General features: G+C 39.6%; 2 protein-coding genes and 1 pseudogene across 4 annotated transcripts; 1 reads left to right on the top strand and 2 right to left on the bottom strand.

Annotated features, from left to right (window-relative positions):
* Window positions 1–1,075: 1,075 nt before the first annotated feature.
* Window positions 1,076–17,223, bottom strand: LOC130743573 (E2F transcription factor-like E2FE; annotated as a pseudogene).
* A 1,027-nt stretch (window positions 17,224–18,250) lies between these two features.
* LOC130743338 (UV-B-induced protein At3g17800, chloroplastic-like) lies at window positions 18,251–21,640 on the top strand. Its single transcript, XM_057595543.1, has 2 exons — window positions 18,251–18,808; window positions 20,658–21,640. The coding sequence occupies exons 1-2, from the start codon at window positions 18,426–18,428 to the stop codon at window positions 21,439–21,441; spliced, it is 1,167 nt and encodes a 388-aa protein (XP_057451526.1). The 5' UTR covers window positions 18,251–18,425; the 3' UTR covers window positions 21,442–21,640.
* A 1,102-nt stretch (window positions 21,641–22,742) lies between these two features.
* Window positions 22,743–26,892, bottom strand: LOC130748580 (uncharacterized). Of its 3 annotated transcripts, none has more exons than XM_057601806.1 (9): window positions 26,736–26,892; window positions 26,526–26,579; window positions 25,793–25,882; window positions 24,397–25,579; window positions 24,095–24,308; window positions 23,896–24,025; window positions 23,493–23,816; window positions 23,323–23,424; window positions 22,743–23,239 (listed from the first exon to the last, which is right to left on the bottom strand). In XM_057601806.1, exons 4-9 carry the CDS (start codon window positions 25,568–25,570, stop codon window positions 22,862–22,864), a joined length of 2,322 nt encoding a protein of 773 aa, XP_057457789.1. In that variant the 5' UTR covers window positions 25,571–25,579; window positions 25,793–25,882; window positions 26,526–26,579; window positions 26,736–26,892; the 3' UTR covers window positions 22,743–22,861. The 3 variants fall into 3 exon arrangements, with proteins under 3 accessions (XP_057457789.1, XP_057457791.1, XP_057457790.1); XM_057601808.1 differs by having other exon boundaries at window positions 25,793–25,819; XM_057601807.1 differs by lacking the exon at window positions 25,793–25,882.
* Between the last annotated feature and the right edge of the window lie 671 nt (window positions 26,893–27,563).

Genomic DNA, 27,563 nt, shown 5'->3' with positions numbered 1-27,563 from the left:
TTTTACTAAAGTTGTAGCCTTAGAAAAGAGATTTTGAATCATGTGCTTTGTTCTAAAAAAGTTTAAGTCTTGATGGTATAGAAGTTTGTAAAGTTGAGCTTTTGAAGTTGAACCTTTTGTTAATGTTGGGCTCTTGAGCTCTCTAAAAATTTGTACGCGTGTTACCATGTATTGTTGTGTGAGATTATATGTTGTATGTGTATGTCCTACGATAACTATATGGTATGAAGTTGATCATTGCATCTTTCTCTTCTTGTGGATGTACCTTGGGCGTCTCCACCAGACAATGGCGGACAACCTTAGACCTGGATGTGCCTTCATGCCAATCCCATACAATACAAACGAATGAGGCTGGTGAATAGGTTAATCTTTTTGAGATGTCGATGGAGGGTCAAAATCAGTGTGCTACAAATGCCTATATTATGAACATATTTATCATGAGTACAAAACGTTTTCAAAAGTGAAAAGAGTGTATATGCATTAATGTTTAGGCTTAATTCCAGTTTGGGCCCCTGATGTTTCACAAATGTGCGGTATGCACCCCCTGTGTTTAAAACGTGCGGTCAAGGTCCCTTATCTATCTAAAACGTGATAACGATGCCCTTCCGTTAACTTCCGCTAGGTTCCATCTGTTGACCAAACAGAAATGCTGACGTGTCACTTATTTAATTGGTGACGAAAATAATCCGTCACAAAACCCTTCAGCAAACACCTCACGCTCTCACTCTCTCACCCGTTCACTCACATCTCTCACTCTCACTCTCGTGTTTTTCTCCTCTCCCTCACAACATCATCTTCTTCATTTTTCTTTACCCTTTCCTCTGCAACCCAATACACCATGGCAGCACCCTTCTTGAAGGGAGTTGAGCTTGTTCCTACACTTGGATTTTCAATGGGTAAACAAAGAGAAAGATTAGTGAATAAACCAACTAATGCATGTTTGAAAAACAAGTAAAATTGCATCTCATTACAGAACATGTAAATTATAAGCTAGTAAGCTACCAATAGCAGCAGCTTCTGAAGGCTATACAATCATTCTAACGCTCAATCAAACTGACTAATATTCATATCAAATTCAAAAGAGAAAGATAGTTTCATATATCTCAAATGGGTTTTGTTTTTTTGAAATAGAGTTGCCATTTTTCATAGATCTGGGAAGAGTGGAATCGAGTATCGACTTTTTATTCTAACTTCCAGTACTGGGGTTCCCAAATCCTTCCTCGTCATCCTCATCATCTGACACCTAAAATAGATCAATAAAACCACATTAATCCTCAACCCAACCTAGTAATTGTTCTTCTGAGAACGAAAAAATCGAAGCGAAGGAACAAAAAAAAAAGAGAATTGCAACACAAATCACTCACTTTTCCAGAGTCATTACCACCATCAAAGTCACTTGATTTCTCCCTTAAACCCTCATCTTACAAATCAATAAACAATCAGAAACTGAAAATTCATCGGCAAACTTCGTAAAATTAATTGAATTTCAACGAAACACAACGCGCCACAGGGATTGGAAATTTAAATTACCTTGAGCTTCTGCAAAGCGTGGGGAATTGCCCGAAAGCCTTTCCAGGTGTATTGATTCTTGGCTTTTCTTGAGAGCACGCCAATGCTCTCCAAAACGTTGACTATATCATAGATCCGTCTTCTCTCGACCCCTGAAAATCAAAGGAACAGTGAAGTTTCATATCCAATTTATCAAAAGAAGGAGAAATCAGAGGAACAAGAGCAGAGAGACTAACCTAATCTCGAAGCGGCATCATCGAGACCGATGAAGTGGATATTGTCTCGATTGTACAAGCTCAAGAAACTGTGGTAATGAGAAAATTAAATTTGATTAATTAATTGGTTTAATTGGGGGGAAAGGGGTGAGAAGATGGAAGAGAAGAGTGCTTGGTGCATAAGAGGCCGAGGGATTTTTGCTTGAGATTGTAGGTGTGGTGCATGGAAGATGCGACGGGATCTGACAGTGGTGCTGCTTGTAAGACCTGGATTTTCAGAACAAGCTAATTTCCGACTCACGCGTAGAATCAGTGTAAGCGTGACAGGAGTTTGATATTTGAGAAAGATTAATGAAGAAGAAAGTTCAGGAATTGCTTGAGGAATGTTGCGTAGTCATTTTAGGAATTAGAGCGAGTCGTCTGCACACCCGCCTTATGGCAAGCGTGTCCAGAATAGGCTAATTTCGCTTTAGAGCAACGTTTTAAGTGAGATTTCGAATCCTGGGAAAATTTAAAGATTTTCTTTATTTTTCCTTCGACCAGCGTTTCATTTCGGAACTCTGGACTGTACGCACGATAGTATTCACTTTTCGGAAGTCCGACGACGCTAATTTCCTTGCTTCGAAACCCTAGATTCGAGCGATGGATGAAGACTTTTTCTATTCGGGACTTCTAACGAAGTTTCCGTCCGCGTTGCCAGATTTGTTTTGACATTTCCAATCTTTCTTCAGAAGGAAGTTTTGTCGTCTGAGCATCACAGCAAAAAGTAGTTTAACGGAACAGATTAACTTACACCGCCTTTGGGATTTTAGATATCGTTTTTCCCAAATCATAGATAATTGTTTTGAGTTCTGGAATTCTGACGCCAGAATCTCTCTTAGAATTCCTCGGTGGACGTGCTGCAAAAATCGGAATCGCGAAATTTTCATTTTCCCGCGATTTCACCTGCCTATAAATAGCTCGAAAAAGCAAAATCTCTTCATTCTCACCCATTCAAGGCCGCGAGCAAGGAGAGAGGAGGAGAGGAGAAATTTTCGCGAAAACTTGACCAATCTTCGTGCAGTTCGTCCCTACTTCTAGGTATTGAGGTAACTAGCATGAATCCTACCTCTGTTTACTGTTTCTGTTGCGTTTCTGAAGTCGTTTCTGTGCTCACAGTTTTGAGCTTTTTCTAAAATTGTCCGATTTCCTTGATTTCTTGGTTGGGTTATGTTCCTTATGTTCCCATGAGTCTAGAACCTCTGTCAGTAATCGCCGATTGCGATTCAGTTGTCCAAGATCTGAAAAATTGATTCAAAACCCCATTAGTCGCACATTTCGAAACTTTATTGTCGAAAAGCTGTAATCTGACTTCGTGCCTTTAGGATTTGTTGTCACGGATGTCATGAGGATCAATGCTGTCAAATTTGTTTTCCGAACTGATAACTTTGAAGTTTTGAGCCTTTATTTTGGACCAAAATGCCCCTGGATAGTCGTATTTCGACCCGATTGTCCGAAAATTGTTCCGACAATTTCTTTGCCTTAGTTTTACCCTAAAACTACCTTGTGAATTGATTTAGATCGAAGAAAAAGTTCGAAAACCCTATTTTCCATAGTGGCCGAAACCTAATTGCTTGGGTACCGTGTCCAAAAATAATTTTTGGGTCTCTATGACCTGAGCCATTGCGTAGCTCTTTCAATTGTCGAAATTTTGGCGCCGGTTTCGTGTCATTCTGAGTTCTGTAGCTCGAGTTATGCTCGTTTTAGCGAACGAAGTCTCCGTTGTCAATTTGTGCCTAAATAGGAACTCTGAAGCTTTAGAGGCTTTCTTTACGATTTCGATTAGTATTAGTAGATCGTGTTGCTCCTAGTGAAGCTTGTGTTGATGATTGTGTTTTCTTTGTTCTAGGTTCGCAATTTCCATGCCCAACTTCTACTCACGAAGGTAAGGGTAACTCGGTTTTAGAGCGTCTTTGAGTCTTGCATGCTTTTATCGCACTGCCTGTGTTTGAGATGAAGATGTTTATATTGATTGGCAGATGATGATGATTATTATGCTGAATTTGGAAAATGTTTTTTGAGAGGCTTCGGCCGTTTACTGGTTTCTGTCGTTACTGCTTCCTAGTGGATGGAACATGTGGTTACTTTGGATTGGTCCTTGGGTGGGCTTTGTTATTGTCTGACTTGGCATATAGGGCTTGAGTCAAGTGGCGATGAGGAGGTGTGTCCTATCATTGTCCCATCTTGCGAGGTGCTAAGTGGCGATCAGGAGGTGTGTCCTATGATTGTCCCGTCTTGTGTGACGTTAAGTGGCGATTAGGAGGTGTGTCCTATGATTGTCCCGTCATGTATGACGTTATAAGTGGCGATGAGGAGGTGTGTCCTATCATTGTCCCGTCTTGAGAGACGATATTGATCGATCCATTTTGTTAGCAGCATATAGTTGCATTATAGGGAACTAACACCTGACCCTATGTTGTTGGATTTTCGTATTGGTTTATTGATATCTGATTTGATGTTACATTGTTGAGGTTATTATTATCTGAGTCCGATTTATGTTTAAGTTGTTGATATATGAGTTGAGTTATGTTGCTAGTTATTTACCATGCCAGGTAATTAAATTCGAACAGCATGATTTTTCTCTTTTATACATGGTAATTGCATGGAGTTAACCCTTTCTATTTGCTACTTGTTGTTTGGGCGCTTAACGCTATTAGGCGATGGAGATCCTTCCGCCGAGGCATAGCTACTCGAGTTGGAGATCGAGTTGTAAGCGGTGGAGTAGAGGTATGAGAAGCAGCTTTGCTTCTCTTCTTGTGGATTATGTTGGAGTCTCTTTTACTTTATGAGAACTCTGTTATTAAAGTCTTGCTTCCGCCACTGTTAAAGTGCGCATGTTTATTCTGAACCTTACTTATGGTATTGTAAACTATTATTACTGTATATCGGGAAACAAGTTATCTAAATAAAGTTATGGTATGTTTCCAACCTTTTAGCCGAAGTGTTTAGTTGTTTTACAGAAAAAAAATTCCCTTGGTTTTTAGGGATTGCAGATTGGTCCTTAGACTTTGTTAGGTTACTAATGTGACTCCTCAGTTGAGAAATTGGGGTGTTACAATTGTGGTATCAGAGCTTTGGTCTAGAAAACCAGAGCTTTTGGGTAGAGTGCCTGCTTAAGATGTTTGAACTCTGAGACCGATTGATGGGGTGTCAATCGGAGGAAGAGTGTGCTTGATTACTGTTTATATAGATTATTTTTGAAGGTTATTCGTAAGTGAATAACCTTATGCTAGTTATTGTTAATTATACATCTGATATAAGTATATACATAGTTAGTTATTATCGAACAACATGTATTAGGTAGAGAACGTTGTAGCTAACTTGACCTGCTTACCCCTTTAGGGATTGGATGTGATCATAGGCATGTATTGGTTGTCCCACCATCATGTTCTTCTTGATTGCGCCAATAAGGTAGTTATCTTTCCCGATGCTGGACTCGCTGAGTTCCTGAACTCGTACTTTTCAAAGCTTTCTTTGAGGAAAGGAGCTTTGAGTTCTCTCATGTCTACAACCGTGGTGGAAGCTAAGGAGAATGGAGTACAAGGAATTGCTGTTGTGCAAGATTTCGAGGATGTGTTCCCCGAAGACGTACCTGGAATACCTCCGGTCAGAGATATGGAGTTCACAATTGATATAGTCCCAGGCACTGGACCTATATCAATCGCACCGTATCGTATGGCACCGGCAGAACTGACTGAGCTGAAGAGTCAACTCGAAGATTTAACCAAGAAGGGGTTTATCCGACCTAGCGTTTCTCCGTGGGGAGCGCCAGTGCTGCTTGTGAAGAAGAAAGACGGAAGATCGCGACTTTGTGTGGATTATCGACAGTTGAACAAAGTCACGATAAAGAACCGTTATCCGTTGCCAAGGATTGACGATTTGATGGATCAGTTGAAGGGTGCTGCTATTTTCTCGAAGATTGACCTGAGATCGGGATATCACCAGATTAGAGTCAAGGATGAGGATATTCAAAAGACGGCGTTTAGGACACGCTATGGGCACTATGAGTACTTGGTGATGCCGTTTGGAGTTACGAATGCACCAGCTGTATTCATGGACTACATGAATAGGATCTTTCATCCATTCTTGGATCGCTTCGTTGTGGTGTTCATCGACGACATCTTGATCTACTCGAGGAATCGTGAAGAACACGAGGAACATCTACGTCAAGTATTACAAGTTCTTCGGGATAAGGTACTGTATGCTAACGCGACAAAGTGTGAATTTTGGCTCAAAGAAGTAAAGTTTTTAGGACATGTCATCTCAAAGGAGGGTATTGCTGTGGATCCCAGTAAAGTGGAAGCGATACTTGCATGGGAGCGTCCTAAGACTGTGACAGATATAAGGAGTTTCATCGGTTTAGCTGGATATTACCGACGATTCATCGAAGGTTTTGCTAAGATTGCAGGACCATTGACGAAACTCACCCGGAAGAACCAACCTTTTGCTTGGACAGAGGATTGTGAACAGAGTTTCCAAGATATGAAGAAGCGTTTGACGACCGCGCCAGTTCTGACATTACCACAAGAGAAGGAACCCTACGAGGTTTACTGCGATGCTTCGTACCAAGGTTTGGGTTGTGTGTTGATGCAACACCGAAAGGGTGTGGCTTATTCTTCAAGGCAATTGAAGATACATGAACGGAACTATCCTACGCACGATTTGGAGTTAGCGGCTGTGGTATTTGCGCTCAAGATTTGGAGGCACTATCTTTATGGGAGCACTTTCACTGTTTTTAGTGATCATAAGAGCTTGAAGTACCTGTTCGATCAGAAGGATCTGAATATGAGACAAAGGCGTTGGGTGGAATTCATCAAGGACTATGATTTCACTTTGTTGTACCACCCAGGAAAAGCAAATGTTGTAGCAGACGCACTGAGTCGCCAGACAATTCATGTTTCATCGTTGATGATTAAGGAATTGGAACTTATCGAGACTTTTCGCGACCTCAGTTTGGGTATGCAAGTGACACCTGGAAAATTGAGCTTTGGGATGGTGACGATCACTAGTGATTTTCTGAACGAGATCAAGGTGAAACAACTGTTAGATGAGGAGCTGATCGAGAAACGGAACTTGATCATTTTGGGAAAAGCGCCGGATTTTGAGGTAGGAACCGACAACATTCTGCGTTGCAAAGGACGTGTCTGCGTACCATTGGACATGGAGTTGAGAAGGATGATTCTTGACGAAGGTCACAAGAGCAGATTGAGTATTCATCCGGGATCGACAAAGATGTATCAAGATCTAAAGTTGAATTTTTGGTGGCCAGGAATGAAGAAGAATGTAGCAGAGTTTGTGGCGGCATGTCTGACATGTCAGAAGGCGAAGATAGAACATCAAAAGCCTGCGGGTATGTTACAGTCACTTGATGTGCCGGAGTGGAAGTGGGACAGTATCTCTATGGATTTCGTGGTAGCTTTGCCAGCTACGAGGAAGAGATTTGATTCCATTTGGGTCATTGTGGACCGTCTGACGAAGTCAGCACATTTCATACCGGTGAAGACCACGTTCAATGTGGAGGCACTTGCAAAAGTGTATGTCGCTGAGATTGTACGACTTCATGGAGTACCATCGAGTATTGTTTCTGACAGAGATCCGAAGTTTACTTCGCATTTCTGGAAGGCGTTGCACGAGGCGCTTGGGACGAAGTTGAGGTTGAGCTCTGCCTATCACCCTCAGACGGATGGACAGACAGAGAGGACAATACAGTCATTGGAAGACTTGCTGCGAGCCTGTGTTTTGGATAGTCAAGAAAGCTGGGATGAGCTGTTGCCGTTGATCGAGTTTACTTATAACAACAGTTTTCATGCTAGTATTGGAATGACACCTTATGAGGCTTTGTATGGGAGGAGATGTAGAACTCCTTTATGTTGGTTTCAAGATGGCGAACATCTTCTCGTTGGACCTGAATTAGTACAACAAACTACTGAGAAAGTGAAGCAAATACAAGAGAAGATGAGGACGTCACAGAGTCGACAGAAGAGTTATGCTGACACACGACGGAGAGAGTTAGAGTTTGAGGCGGGAGACCATGTGTTTCTTCGCGTGACACCAACTACCGGAGTGGGAAGAGCGATAAAGTCGAGGAAGCTGACACCGAAGTTCATTGGACCGTATCAGATTATCGAGCGAGTCGGTAAAGTAGCTTATCGGATTGCGTTGCCACCTTTTCTTTCCAAGATTCATGATGTGCTACACGTGTCACAATTGAGGAAGTATATTCCTGATCCCTCTCACATCATCAAGGAAGATGATATTCAGCTTAGAGACAACTTGTCTTTTGAAGTGGCACCAATGAGGATTGAGGAACGTAGGATCAAGCAGTTGAGGAACAAGCAGGTTCCTCTGGTAAAAGTGATTTGGAACCAAGTCACGGGCGATGCTACTTGGGAACTAGAAGAGAGGATGAAGGAACAGTATCCGGAACTCTTCACTGAGCCTTAAGTTTCGAGGACGAAACTTTCTTTTTGGGGGGTAGTATTGTAAGACCTGGATTTTCAGAACAAGCTAATTTCCGACTCACGCGTAGAATCAGTGTAAGCGTGACAGGAGTTTGATATTTGAGAAAGATTAATGAAGAAGAAAGTTCAGGAATTGCTTGAGGAATGTTGCGTAGTCATTTTAGGAATTAGAGCGAGTCGTCTGCACACCCGCCTTATGGCAAGCGTGTCCAGAATAGGCTAATTTCGCTTTAGAGCAACGTTTTAAGTGAGATTTCGAATCCTGGGAAAATTTAAAGATTTTCTTTATTTTTCCTTCGACCAGCGTTTCATTTCGGAACTCTGGACTGTACGCACGATAGTATTCACTTTTCGGAAGTCCGACGACGCTAATTTCCTTGCTTCGAAACCCTAGATTCGAGCGATGGATGAAGACTTTTTCTATTCGGGACTTCTAACGAAGTTTCCGTCCGCGTTGCCAGATTTGTTTTGACATTTCCAATCTTTCTTCAGAAGGAAGTTTTGTCGTCTGAGCATCACAGCAAAAAGTAGTTTAACGGAACAGATTAACTTACACCGCCTTTGGGATTTTAGATATCGTTTTTCCCAAATCATAGATAATTGTTTTGAGTTCTGGAATTCTGACGCCAGAATCTCTCTTAGAATTCCTCGGTGGACGTGCTGCAAAAATCGGAATCGCGAAATTTTCATTTTCCCGCGATTTCACCTGCCTATAAATAGCTCGAAAAAGCAAAATCTCTTCATTCTCACCCATTCAAGGCCGCGAGCAAGGAGAGAGGAGGAGAGGAGAAATTTTCGCGAAAACTTGACCAATCTTCGTGCAGTTCGTCCCTACTTCTAGGTATTGAGGTAACTAGCATGAATCCTACCTCTGTTTACTGTTTCTGTTGCGTTTCTGAAGTCGTTTCTGTGCTCACAGTTTTGAGCTTTTTCTAAAATTGTCCGATTTCCTTGATTTCTTGGTTGGGTTATGTTCCTTATGTTCCCATGAGTCTAAAACCTCTGTCAGTAATCGCCGATTGCGATTCAGTTGTCCAAGATCTGAAAAATTGATTCAAAACCCCATTAGTCGCACATTTCGAAACTTTATTGTCGAAAAGCTGTAATCTGACTTCGTGCCTTTAGGATTTGTTGTCACGGATGTCATGAGGATCAATGCTGTCAAATTTGTTTTCCGAACTGATAACTTTGAAGTTTTGAGCCTTTATTTTGGACCAAAATGCCCCTGGATAGTCGTATTTCGACCCGATTGTCCGAAAATTGTTCCGACAATTTCTTTGCCTTAGTTTTACCCTAAAACTACCTTGTGAATTGATTTAGATCGAAGAAAAAGTTCGAAAACCCTATTTTCCATAGTGGCCGAAACCTAATTGCTTGGGTACCGTGTCCAAAAATAATTTTTGGGTCTCTATGACCTGAGCCATTGCGTAGCTCTTTCAATTGTCGAAATTTTGGCGCCGGTTTCGTGTCATTCTGAGTTCTGTAGCTCGAGTTATGCTCGTTTTAGCGAACGAAGTCTCCGTTGTCAATTTGTGCCTAAATAGGAACTCTGAAGCTTTAGAGGCTTTCTTTACGATTTCGATTAGTATTAGTAGATCGTGTTGCTCCTAGTGAAGCTTGTGTTGATGATTGTGTTTTCTTTGTTCTAGGTTCGCAATTTCCATGCCCAACTTCTACTCACGAAGGTAAGGGTAACTCGGTTTTAGAGCGTCTTTGAGTCTTGCATGCTTTTATCGCACTGCCTGTGTTTGAGATGAAGATGTTTATATTGATTGGCAGATGATGATGATTATTATGCTGAATTTGGAAAATGTTTTTTGAGAGGCTTCGGCCGTTTACTGGTTTCTGTCGTTACTGCTTCCTAGTGGATGGAACATGTGGTTACTTTGGATTGGTCCTTGGGTGGGCTTTGTTATTGTCTGACTTGGCATATAGGGCTTGAGTCAAGTGGCGATGAGGAGGTGTGTCCTATCATTGTCCCATCTTGCGAGGTGCTAAGTGGCGATCAGGAGGTGTGTCCTATGATTGTCCCGTCTTGTGTGACGTTAAGTGGCGATTAGGAGGTGTGTCCTATGATTGTCCCGTCATGTATGACGTTATAAGTGGCGATGAGGAGGTGTGTCCTATCATTGTCCCGTCTTGAGAGACGATATTGATCGATCCATTTTGTTAGCAGCATATAGTTGCATTATAGGGAACTAACACCTGACCCTATGTTGTTGGATTTTCGTATTGGTTTATTGATATCTGATTTGATGTTACATTGTTGAGGTTATTATTATCTGAGTCCGATTTATGTTTAAGTTGTTGATATATGAGTTGAGTTATGTTGCTAGTTATTTACCATGCCAGGTAATTAAATTCGAACAGCATGATTTTTCTCTTTTATACATGGTAATTGCATGGAGTTAACCCTTTCTATTTGCTACTTGTTGTTTGGGCGCTTAACGCTATTAGGCGATGGAGATCCTTCCGCCGAGGCATAGCTACTCGAGTTGGAGATCGAGTTGTAAGCGGTGGAGTAGAGGTATGAGAAGCAGCTTTGCTTCTCTTCTTGTGGATTATGTTGGAGTCTCTTTTACTTTATGAGAACTCTGTTATTAAAGTCTTGCTTCCGCCACTGTTAAAGTGCGCATGTTTATTCTGAACCTTACTTATGGTATTGTAAACTATTATTACTGTATATCGGGAAACAAGTTATCTAAATAAAGTTATGGTATGTTTCCAACCTTTTAGCCGAAGTGTTTAGTTGTTTTACAGAAAAAAAATTCCCTTGGTTTTTAGGGATTGCAGATTGGTCCTTAGACTTTGTTAGGTTACTAATGTGACTCCTCAGTTGAGAAATTGGGGTGTTACACTGCTGCGGCCATGGATTCAACGGAGGGAAGAGGTTGAATCGAATCGAACAGGGAGAGAGAGAGAGAGAGAGAGAGAGAGAGAGAGAGAGAGAGAGAGAGAGAGGTCGTTGAGATGATGAGGTATACGAAAGAGAGTGAAGGAGGGAGACGGTGAAGAAAAATGAAGAAGATGATGTTGTTGTAAGATCAAGATTTGGTCATGTGGTACAACTCTATGTTTTGATGATAACAAGTATTTATTTGTGGATGAACAACTATGATACTCTAATGTTTGTCTTGAGTGTTTTGACAAACAGGTTCTGATTCTGACACCAGAAGATATATTCGTCAGAAGTTCTGAAGATCAGAGGATCTGAGGATCAGAGGATCTGAAGATAAGAGGATCTGAGGATCAGAGGATCTGAGGATCAGAGGATCTGAGGATCAGAGGATCAGAGGATCAGAAGATCTGAGGATCAGAAGATCTGAAGACCAGAAGCTCTAAGGGTCCAGAAGCTCTGAAGGTCCAGAAGCAGAAGTTACGAAAGTCAGAGGATCCAAGCATCCCTCTGACTCTGATCACCAAGCTTCACAAGTTCCAACACGAAGCATAACTCTGATCAGAAGTCATTGGTTAAAGGCAAATGTCTCTATCAAGAAGTACAAGAGCAGTGTACTATTCTGAAAAGCCTACCTACCAAGGTTCAGCCACAGCAGGTTCTGGAAGTTCCAGAAATGCCCTCCAACGGTCATATTCTCTCAACAGAAATATCCTTTGCACCTTGGACTATAAAAGGCTGAAGAAAAGAAGAAAGCTAAGAGGGAAAAACCAAGAGCTGCAATACAAGAAAAGATTCAAGCCTCTACTTTCTTCATCTGTTCTTATTTAGTTTACACTCAGCTTATTTAGAAGCAAACCTTTGTAAACACCAACCTCTAACAGTTGTTTGATTTTCCTTAAGGGACCGGGTAGGTCAGTATCCTTAAGAAGACTAAGAGAGTGAATCTTAGTGTGAGCTAAGTCAGTGTATTGTTAGTCACTTGTAGGTTTCAAGTGCAGTTGTAACAATTATCTGATTAGTGGATTGCCTTCATTCTAAGAAGGAAGAAATCACCTTAACGGGTGGACTGGATTAGCTTGAGGGATTTATCAAGTGAACCAGGATAAAATACTTGTGTGCTTTTCTCTTCTCTCTATCTTTATCCGCTGCACCATCTATCTTAGAGAAACCGAAAAGATTTACTTTAAATCTTAAGGGGAAAGTTTTTATATTGAAAACGCTATTCAACCCCCCCCCCTTCTATTCGTTTTTCACACCTTCAATTGGTATCAGAGCGCAAGTTCTGATTACCACACTTAACAGTGTTCAGTAGATCCGGGCCAGTGTGAAAAACTCATGGATTCCACCACTACTACAAGCAAATATCAATACAGTGCAAGACCACCTATCTTTGATGGTCAGAGATTTGATTTCTGGAAAGACAGAATCAAAAGCTTCTTTCTTGGCTTTGATCCTGATCTCTGGGACTTTGTTGTTGATGGCTACACCCCTCCTGTCGATGAACATGGTGTAAAGATCCCAAGGAAGAAGATGAGTGAAGATCAAAAGAAGGAGTTCAGAGATCATCACAGATCAAGATCTATTCTGCAAAGTGCCATTTCATATGAAGAATATGAGAAAATTACTGATCGAGATTCCGCTAAGTGTATCATTGATTCCTTAAAGACGACACATGAAGGAAACAAAAAGGTAAAAGAGACAAAGGCGTTGTCTTTGATCAAGCAGTATGAATCCTTCCAAATGGAACCTGACGAATCCATTGAGGATATGTTTTCCAGATTCCAGTTGATTATTGCTGGAATAAGACCCCTCAACAAAAGCTACACCGCTGCTGATCATGTCATGAGGATCCTTAGAGGTCTTCCTGAAAGCTGGATGCCTTTGATAACTTCCTTGGAGCTAACTAGAAATATTGAGCAGATGAGTTTGGAAGAACTCATAAGCATACTAAAGTGTCATGAACTAAAGCGTGCTGAACATCAGGATCAGAAGAAGAAGTCTATAGCCTGGAAATCCAAATCTGAAAAGGCTAAGGCTCTCCAAGCAGAAGCAGAAGAATCTGAAGAAGCATCAGAATATTCTGATGAAAATGAGCTGACTCTGATATCCAGAAAGCTCAACTGCATCTGGAAGCACAGGCAGAGCAAATACAAAGGCTCATCAAAGGACAAAAAGTCAAAGAAGCATTTCAAACCAAAGAAAAGTCTGATGGTGACTTTTGATGAATCAGAGTCAGAGGATGTTGACTCTGATGGTGAAGTTCAAGGACTCATGGCTATTGTCAAAGACAAAGGAGCAGAGTCAAAGGATGCAGTTGACTCTGACTCAGCATCAGAAGGAGATTATAACTCATACGATGAAAATGAGGTATTCGCTTCTTTCTCAACCTCTGAACTGAAACATGCTTTGTCTGATATCATGGATAAGTATAACTCTTTATTGTCTAAGCATAAAAAGTTGAAAAAGGACTTATCTGCTGCTACTAAGACTCCTTCTGAACATGAGAAAATTATTTCTGATTTGAAAAATGATAATCATGCTTTGGTAAATTCTAACTCTGTGCTTAAGAACCAGATTGCTAAGTTAGAAGAAATAGTTGCTTGTGATGCCTCTGATTGTAGAAATGAATCTAAGTATGAAAAGTCTTTTCAAAGATTCCTGGCTAAAAGCGTAGACAGAAGCTTAATGGCTTCAATGATCTATGGCGTAAGCAGAATTGGAATATATGACATTGGTCATTCTAAACCTTCTGAAGTTGCTCCATCATCTCTTAAGAAAGGAACTTTCTCAATGTCAAAATATCATGCTCAAATTCCTTTATATTATCCTGTTGAATGACCCAAAGTTGTCAGAACTTCTGGGCTAACTAACAAGAAAGGACCCAGAAAGTGGGTACCTAGGGATAAGATTATATATGTTGCAGATATCCTCAATAGGTCCATCGAAACTCCAACCATGGAATCTGGACAGTGGATGCAGGCAACACATGACGGGAGAAAGGCATATGTCCCAAGATCCAAAACTTGAACCTGAAGGTGAAGTTGATCTTGGAGGCATCAGTACAGTAAGATTTGGTCAAGGAATCATTGGTTTTTGATAAGAACCCCTCTGTTGATAGTCTGAACGCTATTCATGTTAGAATTAATGATAAGCTTGACTCTGACAAGTCAAAGCTAGCTGAAAAAGCTTGTAGAGATGAGCATGACTGTTTCAGATAGAAACAAAGACTCAGAACTTGACGAACCAGAAGCAACAACATCAGAAGATGCTACTACAACTTCTGACTTGCGTCATCAGAAGAAGAGTTGGTTCCTAGCTTCTCATTCTGAAGTATCTGAAGATGAAATTTTGTCCAGAACGGAGATGTCACCAGAACCACACTTCTGCTCTCATCAGAAGATACACTAATCAGCAGCCAAGTATCCCTTGGTGTTCCTTCTGAGGGGGAGTATTTCGTCTTATGCTCTTACTATTTTTTCCCACATTCATTCTTTTTGCTTATGACAAAAAGGGGGAGAACTTATAGTATCTTGACAACTCCTATATTATTTAGCTCAGAATCTAGATATTACTAACGTTGATATTAAGTATTAGATTCAGGGGGAGCTTAGCTCAGAATCAAGCACGAGTCTTGGATTCAGAAGGAGCAAGAAAAACTATACACATCAGGATAAGTTTTAACTCTGATACCTTATACTCTGAGTGTATTCAGTTTATTTGTTTAGAGTTGTTCATCAAAATACATGGTTTTGTCATCATCAAAAAGGGGGAGATTGTAAGATCAAGATTTGGTCATGTGGTACAACTCTATGTTTTGATGATAACAAGTATTTATTTGTGGATGAACAACTATGATACTCTAATGTTTGTCTTGAGTGTTTTGACAAACAGGTTCTGATTCTGACACCAGAAGATATATTCGTCAGAAGTTCTGAAGATCAGAGGATCTGAGGATCAGAGGATCTGAAGATAAGAGGATCTGAGGATCAGAGGATCTGAAGATCAGAGGATCTGAGGATCAGAGGATCTGAGGATCAGAGGATCAGAAGATCTGAGGATCAGAAGATCTGAAGACCAGAAGCTCTAAGGGTCCAGAAGCTCTGAAGGTCCAGAAGCAGAAGTTACGAAAGTCAGAGGATCCAAGCATCCCTCTGACTCTGATCACCAAGCTTCACAAGTTCCAACACGAAGCATAACTCTGATCAGAAGTCATTGGTTAAAGGCAAATGTCTCTATCAAGAAGTACAAGAGCAGTGTACTATTCTGAAAAGCCTACCTACCAAGGTTCAGCCACAGCAGGTTCTGGAAGTTCCAGAAATGCCCTCCAACGGTCATATTCTCTCAACAGAAATATCCTTTGCACCTTGGACTATAAAAGGCTGAAGAAAAGAAGAAAGCTAAGAGGGAAAAACCAAGAGCTGCAATACAAGAAAAGATTCAAGCCTCTACTTTCTTCATCTGTTCTTATTTAGTTTACACTCAGCTTATTTAGAAGCAAACCTTTGTAAACACCAACCTCAAACCGTTGTTTGATTTTCCTTAAGGGACCGGGTAGGTCAGTATCCTTAAGAAGACTAAGAGAGTGAATCTTAGTGGTGATTCCTTTAGGAGATCAAGGTTGATCGGATCCTAGAGAAGACTAAGAGAGTGAATCTTAGTGTGAGCTAAGTCAGTGTATTGTTAGTCACTTGTAGGTTTCAAGTGCAGTTGTAACAATTATCTGATTAGTGGATTGCCTTCATTCTAAGAAGGAAGAAATCACCTTAACGGGTGGACTGGATTAGCTTGAGGGATTTATCAAGTGAACCAGGATAAAATACTTGTGTGCTTTTCTCTTCTCTCTATCTTTATCCCCTGCACCATCTATCTTAGAGAAACCGAAAAGATTTACTTTAAATCTTAAGGGGAAAGTTTTTATATTGAAAACGCTATTCAACCCCCCCCCCCCCCTCTAGTCGTTTTTCACACCTTCAGTTGTGAGGGAGAGGAGGAAAACACGAGAGTGAGAGGGAGAGATGTGAGTGAACGGGTGAGAGAGGCAGAGCGTGAGGTGTTGGCTGAAGGGTTTTGTGACGGATTATTTCTGTCACCAATTAAATAAGTGACACGTCAGCATTTCCGTTTGGTCAACAGAAGGAACTTAGCGGAAGTTAACGGAAGGGCATCATTATCACGTTTTAGATAGATAAGGGACCTTGACCGCACGTTTTAAACACAAGGGGTGCATACCGCACATTTGTGAAACATCAGGGGCCCAAACTGGAATTAAGCCTAATGTTTATTTAAACGTAACTCGGAAAACTATCTTCACTAAGAGATTTATGACTGATAGTTCATGGTTATATCTTACTTAGTTGCATTTCATCTTATTTATGCATCCTTGGTTCAAGAAAAAAAATACTCATAGTTCACTGAGCTTAAAATAATTTAGCATGTTTAATTCCACATTAATCACTGATATTCCCTTATGAAAATTAGGATATTACATTTATGAGCTTGACACGTACTCTCAACGCTTATAGTAACGCCATCTCAGCAAAAGTTTCATGACATGTAGATCAATTGAATTTGGAGTCGACATCTCAACACTAGCAAGCTAACAATGGTTCTTATCTGCATTTATATAGATATAGATATAGATTGGGTAACACCTTTGTGTCCATTTGCACGACACAAGAAAAAAAGGCATGTTGAAATGAAGACTTGTGTTGTGAACTTATTGTGACATGGAATTTCAAAACATGATTTTTTTCCATATTGAATACGATTACTTGATAAACACTCATTGATGAATTTCTAGATTATGAAGCGAAAGAGAGTGTAGGATTTCAAAACAAAAAGTCAAAAACTAATTAATGTTAACCAAAATTACTTAACTACCCATTATAAAAACATTTTAATGTACAAGGAAAAAGGTTTTTTTTAAGAATAAAATGTTTTGAATTCTATTATACTCCTTTATTGAGAGTTTTATAACCCATCTAAGACTAAGTTCAGTTAAAAAACTAAAAAGACAAAATTCACTTATGAATTGTAATATACGCCTAAAGTTATAGCCAAACTTTTTATACCTTATCACTTGATTATAGTCATTACACATTATAGTAGACAAATAATTAATTTTAAAATGAAAGGTAACCCAAAAGAAGATGAGCACACTACTACCTTTCTAATTTTTTTAATTCGTTAAAATACATGAACGACCCAACAAATTAAGAGTGATGTTCATATAATTTATTAGAGCATCTCTAATGGTAGTATCTAATGTTAAATAGATGCTCATATGAATATTTATTACCATTGGAGTACATATTCAATTCCAACATAGCAAAGATGAGTATGTGAGAATAAATACTTTACACTAGACTTGAAAAGTGAGCTTGTATTTATTACAAACACTTACAATTAATATAATTAGATTATATAATTAATTAAAATAAAGATAAATAATAAAATATATAAATGTGATGTTGATGATGAGATCCACTATAGAAACTTTTAAGAGTTATTGAGTTGGAGTAAAAAATTAGTAAAGTGGTGTAAATTATATGACATTATGAGAATATTAAAAAATGAAGTGTAGATATTTTAGTGAGTATGATGGATGTAGATGAATTTTAACAAATATTGTTTTTTTTGTTACATCGGAAAAATTTTTAACAAATATTGTGTTGGAAATAGAATCTCAAAAGATAATCTTCCTACCATTTCTCAAAGGAAATTAAATATGCAAGTAATGACTAGTAGTACATATTTTAAACAATACAATAAGTAACAATGAATGCCTTGTCGGATAGCATAACAACTGTCCACTAGAATACGCTCTTATCACTTATCGATCAGCACACAGAAACCTAAACCTTGACCCTTCCCTCACCTCAAAAGCCTCAAAACCCTATCCTATCCATTTGCATTGCCTATAATAAAATAGATATTTCTGTCAAGTTCACTCCACTTTGTTTTTATGTGCTATTTTACTATTTTTTATTATAAACAACCGGTACCCAATCATTCTTTAGATACGGCTAAATTTAAGATTTAGTCACAGTTAAGACTCTTCATTCCCAGACAAAGTATATTGTATAGAGGTTGAACCGAAATATTTTCCCACACACTCACCCTAACTGAGCTATCTTTATCCTTATTGAATTGTTTCTCCGTAATTCAACACAGCACAACACAAACATAAAACGAATCAAAAAACCATTTCTTCTCTCACAATCACAACACAACAACCTATCATCTCTCTCTCACTCTCTCACTCATTCACCTTGTTGCTTCCGAAAACTCACTCTGCTGTTGATGGAACCTTGTCTCCTCCACCACCACCACCACACAACCCTCACATACCCTTCTCCACTCTCATCACCACCACCACCACCACCCTCCTTCAAAGGATTCTTGTTTACAAGGCCTATATCTGTTGTTTCTTCTTCTTCTTTGCACCTTACTTGCAGACCAATCAGAAGGGCTAAGATCAAAGCAAGTGCTGGTGTATGCAGCCTCAATTCCCCTCTGGAGCCACGTTCTCTGGTGGGGAAGTTCCTCAGTGGGGTTCTGCAGAACCATCGCCAGCTCTTCCATGTTGCTGTTGGGGAAGAGCTGAAGCTCTTGGCTGATGATCGAGATGCTGCACATGCTCGCTTGATTCTGGCTTCTGATTCTGATGAGTCCTTGCTTCACAGGTTTGTGGCCAAATCGTGATGCCCCTTTTTGTTGCTTATTGATCATATATATGAGCTTTGCTTCTCTTAATCAGGGTTCTTGCTGTTATATGTGGATGTGTGTCAAAAAAATTACATATTTTTATTGATCATATTTTTGTTGGTAGAGGTGTGTGTGTGTGAAGCAAGTAATATTTTCCTGATTTAATTGGTCAACATTAATGTTTTTGTTTTTTTTTCTTATGTTGAAGCTTTGTATATTTGTTGACTTCATTTTAGTTAGAGGGAGAAGAAGGTTGAACTCAAGTTTCTAAACTGGTAGAGGCTTGATTTTTTACTTTTAATTTGTATGGTAATAGTGAATGTAAGTATGGAGAATGAACCATATTGTGATCCTAACAGGCTTGATTTGTATGAAGTTATCGTTTTCCTTGTTTTGTCTTTAATAGAAAAAGAAACTTTGAGTGTAAAGAGAGAATCTATAACTGAAGGGAAGGTAAGTATCTTATACTACAGATAGAGAAGGATACAACAGTGAGCAAAGTTAGAAGTCAAGAAGAAAGCATATTTGAGATGGCAACTCCACTGAAACATTCATGAGCAGGATACCAAGGAAAAGTCTAAATTACTAACGTATCCCGTAGAAAATTTTGGGGGGCAAAGCGAGACCCTTGAGTTGAGGATGCAAGCATTTCACTCTCAAGTCCAAATTTTCAATCATATAGGCCAGAGCACAAAACCTTGGCTTCCATGTTCTCATCAAAACCTGAATTACTAAACATTTGAACCTGTCCCAAGTAGAACGACACATCTAATACTATGGAGATCCCTTAAAAAAATCTATAAGAACGTTAATTGTTTAAAAATAAGTTCCAACGCGTGCTGGAAATTGCAGTACGTAGCACTTATCAGGAATGTGACTGAGGCCTGTGACTTGTCACAAGTCATTTATATCAGAACTAATAAGATTTGATCAACGGAATGTCTCTGATTTGGATCAGGGTTTTATGTTTCTTAGGAAATTCCTGATAGAATGCCCTGATTTTGTTGACTCTGCCCCTTAAATAAATATTAGTCATGACGAGTGATGAACATCTTTTGGGTTGCTATGTTCTCTAGATGGAGTTCAGTGAATGGCCTATTTCATTTCCTTTTTCTTACAAGAAAATTCTGTAGATTCTAGGAAGGTTAATACTAAAACCTTCCTATACTATTAAAATGCTTTGTAAATGTTCTTACCATTTCAAAGATATGTATGATAATTGTTAAAAATATAATATTAAACCATTCGTATGTCTTCACCTAACAACCTAAACTTTTGCGGTAGTTGACTTATGATATGGTATTAGAGCCTTTGATCAAGTGATATAGAGTTAAAATCCTTGCCAATTTCATTATCATAAGAAAAAAAATTGAATTCAATTCAGCACAAGGGGGTGGGTTTGTACAATGTCCACACTTCAACCCGAAGGACTCTTGTGTGAAAGGGTCCGAGAAAAAGAAAACCATTCATGGTGAACTAGGAGGGTGTTAAGTCTTCAAACAGAATGTATAAGCCTTTATTAGATTTGAGATGATTTAATTTTCACCGCCTCAAAATATAGGCTCTCTGCCCACTTTGATCTGAGCTTTCATATAATTTATTTTATGTTGTTTTGATTGGAGTCAAATATTTATGGACTTGTTGGATCTTAAATGGTTTCTGCATGATTAAATGACCAGGGGTATTGCCTGGCATTGACATCTTATGGTTGAGTGATATGAGCAGAACAGTTAAACCAAGATCTTAAATTCCTTGGTAAGTTGCGTAGTACAATTGTAGATATATTCGTTGAACAAATGTTGACTTGAAACTTTTTCTGAATGCTAGGAGGATTGCACAACTAAAAGAGAATCAATGTCAAGTTGCTGTAGAAGATATTATGTCTTTGCTGATATTTTACAAATTTTCTGAGATCAGAGTCCCTTTGATTCCAAAGCTTTCTAGGTGCCTTTACAATGGCAGGCTAGAGATATTGCCTTCTAAGGACTGGGAACTTGAGTCCATTCACAACGTGGAAGTATTGGACATGATTCGGGAACACGTAACTACTGTAACTGGATTAAGAGCAAAATCTAGTGTATCAGAGAGTTGGGCAACAACCAAAGTTAGACAGTTCCTACTTGCTAGAATATATGTTGCTTCGATATTATATGGTTACTTTTTGAAGTCTGTTTCATTGAGGTACCAGCTAGAACGAAATCTATCTCTGGATAACCATGGTCATAAGACTTCCCTCTCTTATAATGATATGTGTAATGGATTGAAAGATACCATCTTTGGCCGCTTGAGCAATATGCCATCTTCCGTAGGGAAAGGGTTGATCAGGCAAGAAGAGGAACTTGAAGACTTAAAATGTTATGTTATGAGCTTTCATCCTGGGTCATTGCAGAGATGTGCCAGGTTGAGATCTAAGGAGGCTGTGAATTTGATTGAGAGTTATAGTTTTGCCCTTTTTAACCATGAGGGTTCTGGTTCAGTTGAGAAGGATGATGAGATTTTGACTTCATTTTCTAGCCTCAAGAGGCTAGTCTTGGAAGCTGTTGCTTTTGGATCTTTCCTGTGGGAGACAGAAGATTACATTGACATGTTATATAAGCTTAAGGATAATTAAGCTGTGTCAAGGCACTGGTTGTTGAGAGAATTCTCCTTGTGTATATAGTGAGTTTTGGTTTTAGCAGTAGAAAGTTGGATTATGTTTATATTGTATATTATTATTAGTACACGTTTTGTGTACTATATAATGTACAGTTTAATGCTTTGCTTGTCTTTACTCTTTAGAGATTTGAAATAGTGATGAGGTTGTATATGAATCTACACTCTTCATTCTTTCCTTTTTTTTATAATTTTCCGTTTTTTATATGATGGTTATGATCGATGTCATTAGATAAAAGAATTTGTGTCTCCTTCATTGCACAGAATTGGAATTGAGATTAAAAGAATCCTCATGGGTCAACAAGGGTAGGAAGAAACTACAAAACTCTATCATGTTTCATGCATCCATGTTTCATTCATCCATGTTTCATTCCTTAGGCCTAGCTGAAGTTGACATCTTACTTTCTTTCACGGCACCAAGTATGGCCTGCATGTGATACCTTAACTGCAAAAGTTAAGCATCTTTATGTCTTGGGGGTTTGTACATGAGCCTCAAGTGATGAGTTGGTAAAGCTTGTGGATTTCACAATCCTGATATTGTTCAGGGCCACAAAAATATAAAAAAAGATGGTGCTGATCATTTGGTCATCTTTTGTACGTAACATTCTTTGAATCTTTATTGCGGCCTACATGTGAAGATGGTGGCACTAGTCAGTATTAGATAGCATCCTTATCAAATCAGTTAAGCGTTCACAAATCTATTGCCACGCTAAGACAATGAGCAAGCAATGCTCTGTTTTCTCTTTATTTAGAAGAAACTTGCAAGACACCCTTTATAATCATGGTAAATTAACGTGATTAGAAATATATTAACCCACATTAGCATATATAATGATTTTCTTTCCTTCTCCATTAAGAGCTCAGTTCAGTGTTGGTTCCTAGACTAAATGGATGTCAAGAACCAATTATCCTAAAAGCTTAAGTGAATCGAACTTTTAGACCAATTAGAAGCTAGTAGCATGTTAAATAATCAATTAATTCGAAAACCTGTTAAGTAAAAAACTCTGAATAGTTTATAGATGGTTTGATGTTAAAAAAATTCAAACAAGTTTGTCTCTAATATTAAAAACTTATGCATAAACAATGAATTAGAGATTTAAAACACAACTGTAATTAGTTTTGCGTCAGTGACATGACTTTGTTAACTCTTACTTGCACAATTATGTTGTTAATTCAAACCATCAATACCTGGTGAAGTTATTCATGATAGGATTTCAACAAGTTGCCTATACCAACCGGGTGTCTTTGAAGCTTACTGAATGAAGGTAAACACTAAATTTGCTACTATGTACAGTGTTTGATCATGTTAAATATAACAACATAGGACCATCCACAGTTACTGTAACTCTAGTTGTACAGAACAAGAACTAAAAGTATAGCTAATCATCATCAAGATCGTCTCTTGATACTCCACCACCTTGCGGCGTTACAAAATTTTTCACTTGGGAGGCAACAATCCTAGATAAGATGGGCTCCAACATAGGCACTAATTGTGATTGGACAAAAGTACTCATCGCTGAATCTACAGCTTCTTTTATGCCTCCTTGTGCCGGAGTTGGAGCTACTGTGCGGGAAGAACCAGGGACCTGGGAAGATGAACCAGGCGTCGGTTCATCAATGTTAATATCTAAGCTGTTACCTACAACAATCCGTCTTTTCTTGTTGGGACCTGACACCGCCCACACTTCCGGATCAACCACGGGATGCCTTGAAGGGTCTCTTCCATATTTCCTTGACATTGCATTGTCATATGATTCCTAAACCAACAAATAAAGAATATTTAATGATGAAAAACAATAATTAACAAATATGATTAACTTCTAATTTTAAATTAACCGACAATAAATTTCTTCGAGTACTGAGAGACATATTCCCCGCCTTTCGTTTTATGAACATGATCGTAGACATCTCTGGCAGAAACCGGTTGCTTCAACTCCGCCTCCTGTAATCAACAGCTATTAGAACATATAACAAAAATCAATACAATTGTGTATGAAACTTCTATTTTACCATCCTCTTCTTATGTTCGCCAAAGCTTATCGAGCCTCCGGTGTGCAACACTGCATCAGGATTGGCCCACCTATTTCTTCGACATGCATCAGACTTATTTCTCCACCCTGGTGACAGCCAAATATCTACCAAACCATTCCATATTTCTGCCTTTATCCCTTTGGGCCTAAGGCCCTTAGTGTCAGCCAAATTTGTTGAATTTGCCTGTTTTAAGGCCATTTTCCTCATATTTTTTAAATAATCTGGGTAGCGGTCCTTGCATGTTCTTTCCCAAACCGTTCTTGCAATATTGCGATCATAATCTGATGTAAATTTGTATTTATCCTGCACCAATATGATATAAGTATATTATATATAGATGAAAATACTACATGATGCTAGTTGTTAGATATACAATACTTACCATAAAATCCTTAAAAAGTTTGTTCTTTGTGTCAATTGGGTAATTATGCCACTTCTCAGCTGGAATAGGCAATTCCATGATCACTGTAGTTATAATGTCACGAGTCACACTTTGTGGGATAAACCTCCTCCTACAAGTACAAAATATGTTAAAAATAAATAAAATAAATGTATAAAACATAACATTCACTATTACTTACGGATTAGAGACAGCCTCCACAGATATAACTTTTCTCCTATCAAATTCTCCTTGAGATCCTCCATATGAAGGCATTAAAATCGGGTGGTTAGATGGTGAGTCAGAAGAGTGTGCTGCAGAATTTGATAGGTTAGATGGTGAGTCAGAAGAGCATGATGAAGAATTTGATAGGCCACCACTGATCAATGGACTAGCAACTGTAGTGCCAAACATAACTGTAACCAAAAGAAAATACATATACCTTAAATTATAGAAATCAATGGTTAAGAAAAGTTAGTGAAAAAAAGAATCATACATGTGTACCTGGGATGTTTGGCGTAGGCTCTGATGGTGGCGAACTAGAGCATAGTTGAGAAGACTGCGGGCGTCCTTCCCCTCGGCGCTGTCTAGTGCATGGTTTAGAAGGCTGTGGCAGATGAGGGAAAAGCGAAGTAGGCTGTGGTGGTGGTGAACTAGTGTGTAGATGAGAAGACTGTGGGTGCCCTTCCCCTCGACTGTGTCTAGTGTGTTGTTTAGAAGGCTGTGGTGGATCAGGGAAAAGCGGAGTATGCTGTGATCGATCAGGGGAGAGTGTAGTAGGCTGTAGTGGTGGAAAACTAGTGCGTAGATGAGAAGACTTCATGCGTCCTTTCCCTCGACCAGTTCTAGTGTGTTGTTTAGAAGGCTGTGGTGGATCAGCAAAGGGTGAAGTAGGCTGTGGTGGATCAAGGGGGAGTGGAGAAAGCTGTGGTGGGGGTGAACTACTGTGTAGATGAGAAGACTGTGGGAGTCCTTTCCCTCGGCCGTGTCCAGTGTGTTGTTTAGAAACCTGTGGTGGATCAAGGGAGAGTAGAGTAGGCTGTGGTGGATCAGGGGAGAGTAGAGTAGGCTGTGGTGGATCAGAGTAGAGTAGAGTAGGCTGTGGTGGATCAGCGGAAAGTCGAGTAGGCTGTGGTGAACTAGCACGTAGAAGAGAAGACCGTGGGCGTCCTCTTCCTCGACCGTGTCTAGCGCCTAGTTTAGAAGGCTGTGGTGGATCAGGGGAGAGTGGAGTAGGCTGTGGTGGATCAGCGGAGAGTAGAGTAGGCTGTGGTGAACTAGCACGTAGATGAGAAGACCGTGGGCGTCCTCTCCCTCGACCGTGTCTAGCGCCTAGTTTAGAAGGCTGTGGTGGATCAGGGGAGAGTGGAGTAGGCTGTGGTGGTGGATCAGAGGAGAGTAGAGTAGGCTGTGGTGGATCAGCAGAGAGTAGAGCAGGCTGTGGCGGATAAGCGGAGAGTAGAGTAGGCTGTGGTGAACTAGCACGTAGATGAGAAGACCGTGGGCGTCCTCTCCCTCGACCGTGTCTAGCGCCTAGTTTAGAAGGCTGTGGTGGATCAGGGGAGAGTGGAGTAGGCTGTGGTGGTGGCAAATTAGTCTGTAGTTGAGAAGGTTGTGGTGGATCACTCTGCCCTCTCCATTGACCATTATGTCTAGTACCTCTACGTCGAACTTGCATGGTGAATATCTGAATAATAAGACATAATTAAGAAACTATAAGTCAATATTGTGAAAAAAACTCAATAAAATTGAGGTATATGGGATTTACAGATTCGGAATACAGTTGCTTAAAGACGCCAATATGCAAAATGTTCAATAGACACATTTAATTTTTTAAGTTCCATCTCAATACATGACCCATATACTATTTAAGACAGTAATGAGAGTTAGAATTGACTACCTTCTCAATTCAGCTTGTCTTCATAAACTGTAAAGATTTATGTGCAGCACATTAAAAATCATATATGCAACACTTCCAGAGGAAGAAGCACTGACAGACAATGAAACAATAATCAGTAGAGAGGAGTTCTATATAACTTTAATTCTGAGTTCTCTGATTTACTGTGAACTTTCTTGTTTTACATTTAAAAGCTATTAAGATGAGTTTCCATTGATGTAAAATTCAGGCATGATATTTCTTATACACTAAGCATCACAAGAATCTATTATTTCATTTCTATCACTTAGCTACCCAAATAAAATGACTGATGAGCTTGATAGAAGCATTCCAAAAAGAAAAATCATAGAGGAAGCTTCGAACGTTAGTCAAAGTTCAGCTCCAGCCGAGAATGGTTTTACAGCTACTCGGCTAGCTTCTTCAGATTATAACAGGACTTTAACCACAGCTATTTTCTAGTAGTAAAAGAACAATTTGGTACAGGATTTTCATTACCTAAGCTTAACCGCACTATTAGAATTTGGGAGACCTAACTCAATCCAGAAGCTAGCTCAGGAGTTGAGGGTTGCTCTACCACTTATAAAAGCTATCTACGTCATGTCTCTAACCAATGTGAGACTTGTAACAAAAAATGACAACATAACCCAATGCAGACCAAACAAGTTTAGGTTCATGATTAATTGAATCATGCATGCATACACAACAAAGATTGTGATGATATCTTGCAGGGGCTTACCTTTCAATGCTGTCACTACCTTCAAAGCAGATGAACCTGGTGCCCACTAATTACCTGAAAGTAAAATAGAATAATTAGAAGGGAAAAAAATGAGGCTAAATAGAAATGCACAGTTGTGAAAAACCCAAAAACTGAGACATGAACAATGGCTAGGTGTAGAGAGAGCCAAATGGTTAGGGATTTGGCGAAGGAGAAATGCATGGCATTTACCTGGGTGGGTGTAGCTCGAATAGAATGAAGGGGGTTTTGGTTGTAGGGAATTAGCTAGGGATTTCAGCGTTGGATTTGGGAATTTGGTTTTGAAGGGGAATTCGCTTCGGTGTGGGCTCTATTTGGCTACGAAAGGGGTGACTTTAATTAGCTACGAGATGGGTGATTTTAGTTTTTTAAGAAAAACAAAAGGGAATTGTTATTCCCACCACCCATTTCTAGTTATATCACTCGTAAAAGTGCAAAAAAACTACTGTAAATTGCTCTTAGGAAATAATTTCTCCAAACCACCCACCACTCCATTTTCATTTCAATTTCTCTTCTCAACACTGGTCACCATCTCTCTAATTCCCAAACTCTCTCACTAAACAAACTAGATCTTCTTCTTCTTTTCCCTCCTTGCTCGGTTATTCGTCTTCTCCATCCAAGCACTGATATGCCCACACCAAACCACCACCACAGTCGTCGTCGTTCGCCGCTGTCACCTTCGCCCCGTCACTCGCCGTCGTTCATCGTCGCTACTCATTCTCCTTTTCAATCGTCGCAAACTGGTGAGCAACCTTTCCTCTTGACTTCTTTATTTTTTTTCGCACTTTTAAGTGCGTTACCTTTGCACTTTAAAGGCGTTTCCTACGCAAGAGTTTTCTTAGTTCCATGTGCAATAACCATTCCCCACTTATTTTGAACCACTTCCCAATTTTGGTACAGATATGGCAAGGACAAAAAAGTTGAATCACCCACTTCAACCCCTGTTAATCAATCACCCGTGGATGCCTCCGCGCGCAGACCTATGACAACGTCGGAACATAGAAGGCGAACCCAATCTCG

The sequence above is a fragment of the Lotus japonicus genome, chromosome 3, assembly GCF_012489685.1.
Source record: "Lotus japonicus ecotype B-129 chromosome 3, LjGifu_v1.2".
In the NCBI taxonomy this organism is placed as follows: Eukaryota; Viridiplantae; Streptophyta; class Magnoliopsida; order Fabales; family Fabaceae; genus Lotus; species Lotus japonicus.
This window is presented reverse-complemented; position numbering and strand designations above follow the sequence as displayed.

Excerpts from the sequence above, each read along its gene's own strand:
- LOC130748580 (XM_057601806.1), bottom strand. The coding sequence starts at position 25,570 with ATGCAAGTTCGACGTAGAGGTACTAGACATAATGGTCAATGGAGAGGG. Across the intron at positions 24,309-24,396 it reads GCCTACGCCAAACATCCCAG|TTATGTTTGGCACTACAGTT; the intron begins GTACACATGTAT and ends TTTTGGTTACAG. Across the intron at positions 23,817-23,895 it reads AACTTTTTAAGGATTTTATG|GATAAATACAAATTTACATC; the intron begins GTAAGTATTGTA and ends ATATTGGTGCAG.
- LOC130743338 (XM_057595543.1), top strand. The coding sequence starts at position 18,426 with ATGGAACCTTGTCTCCTCCACCACCACCACCACACAACCCTCACATAC. Across the intron at positions 18,809-20,657 it reads GATGAGTCCTTGCTTCACAG|GAGGATTGCACAACTAAAAG; the intron begins GTTTGTGGCCAA and ends TCTGAATGCTAG.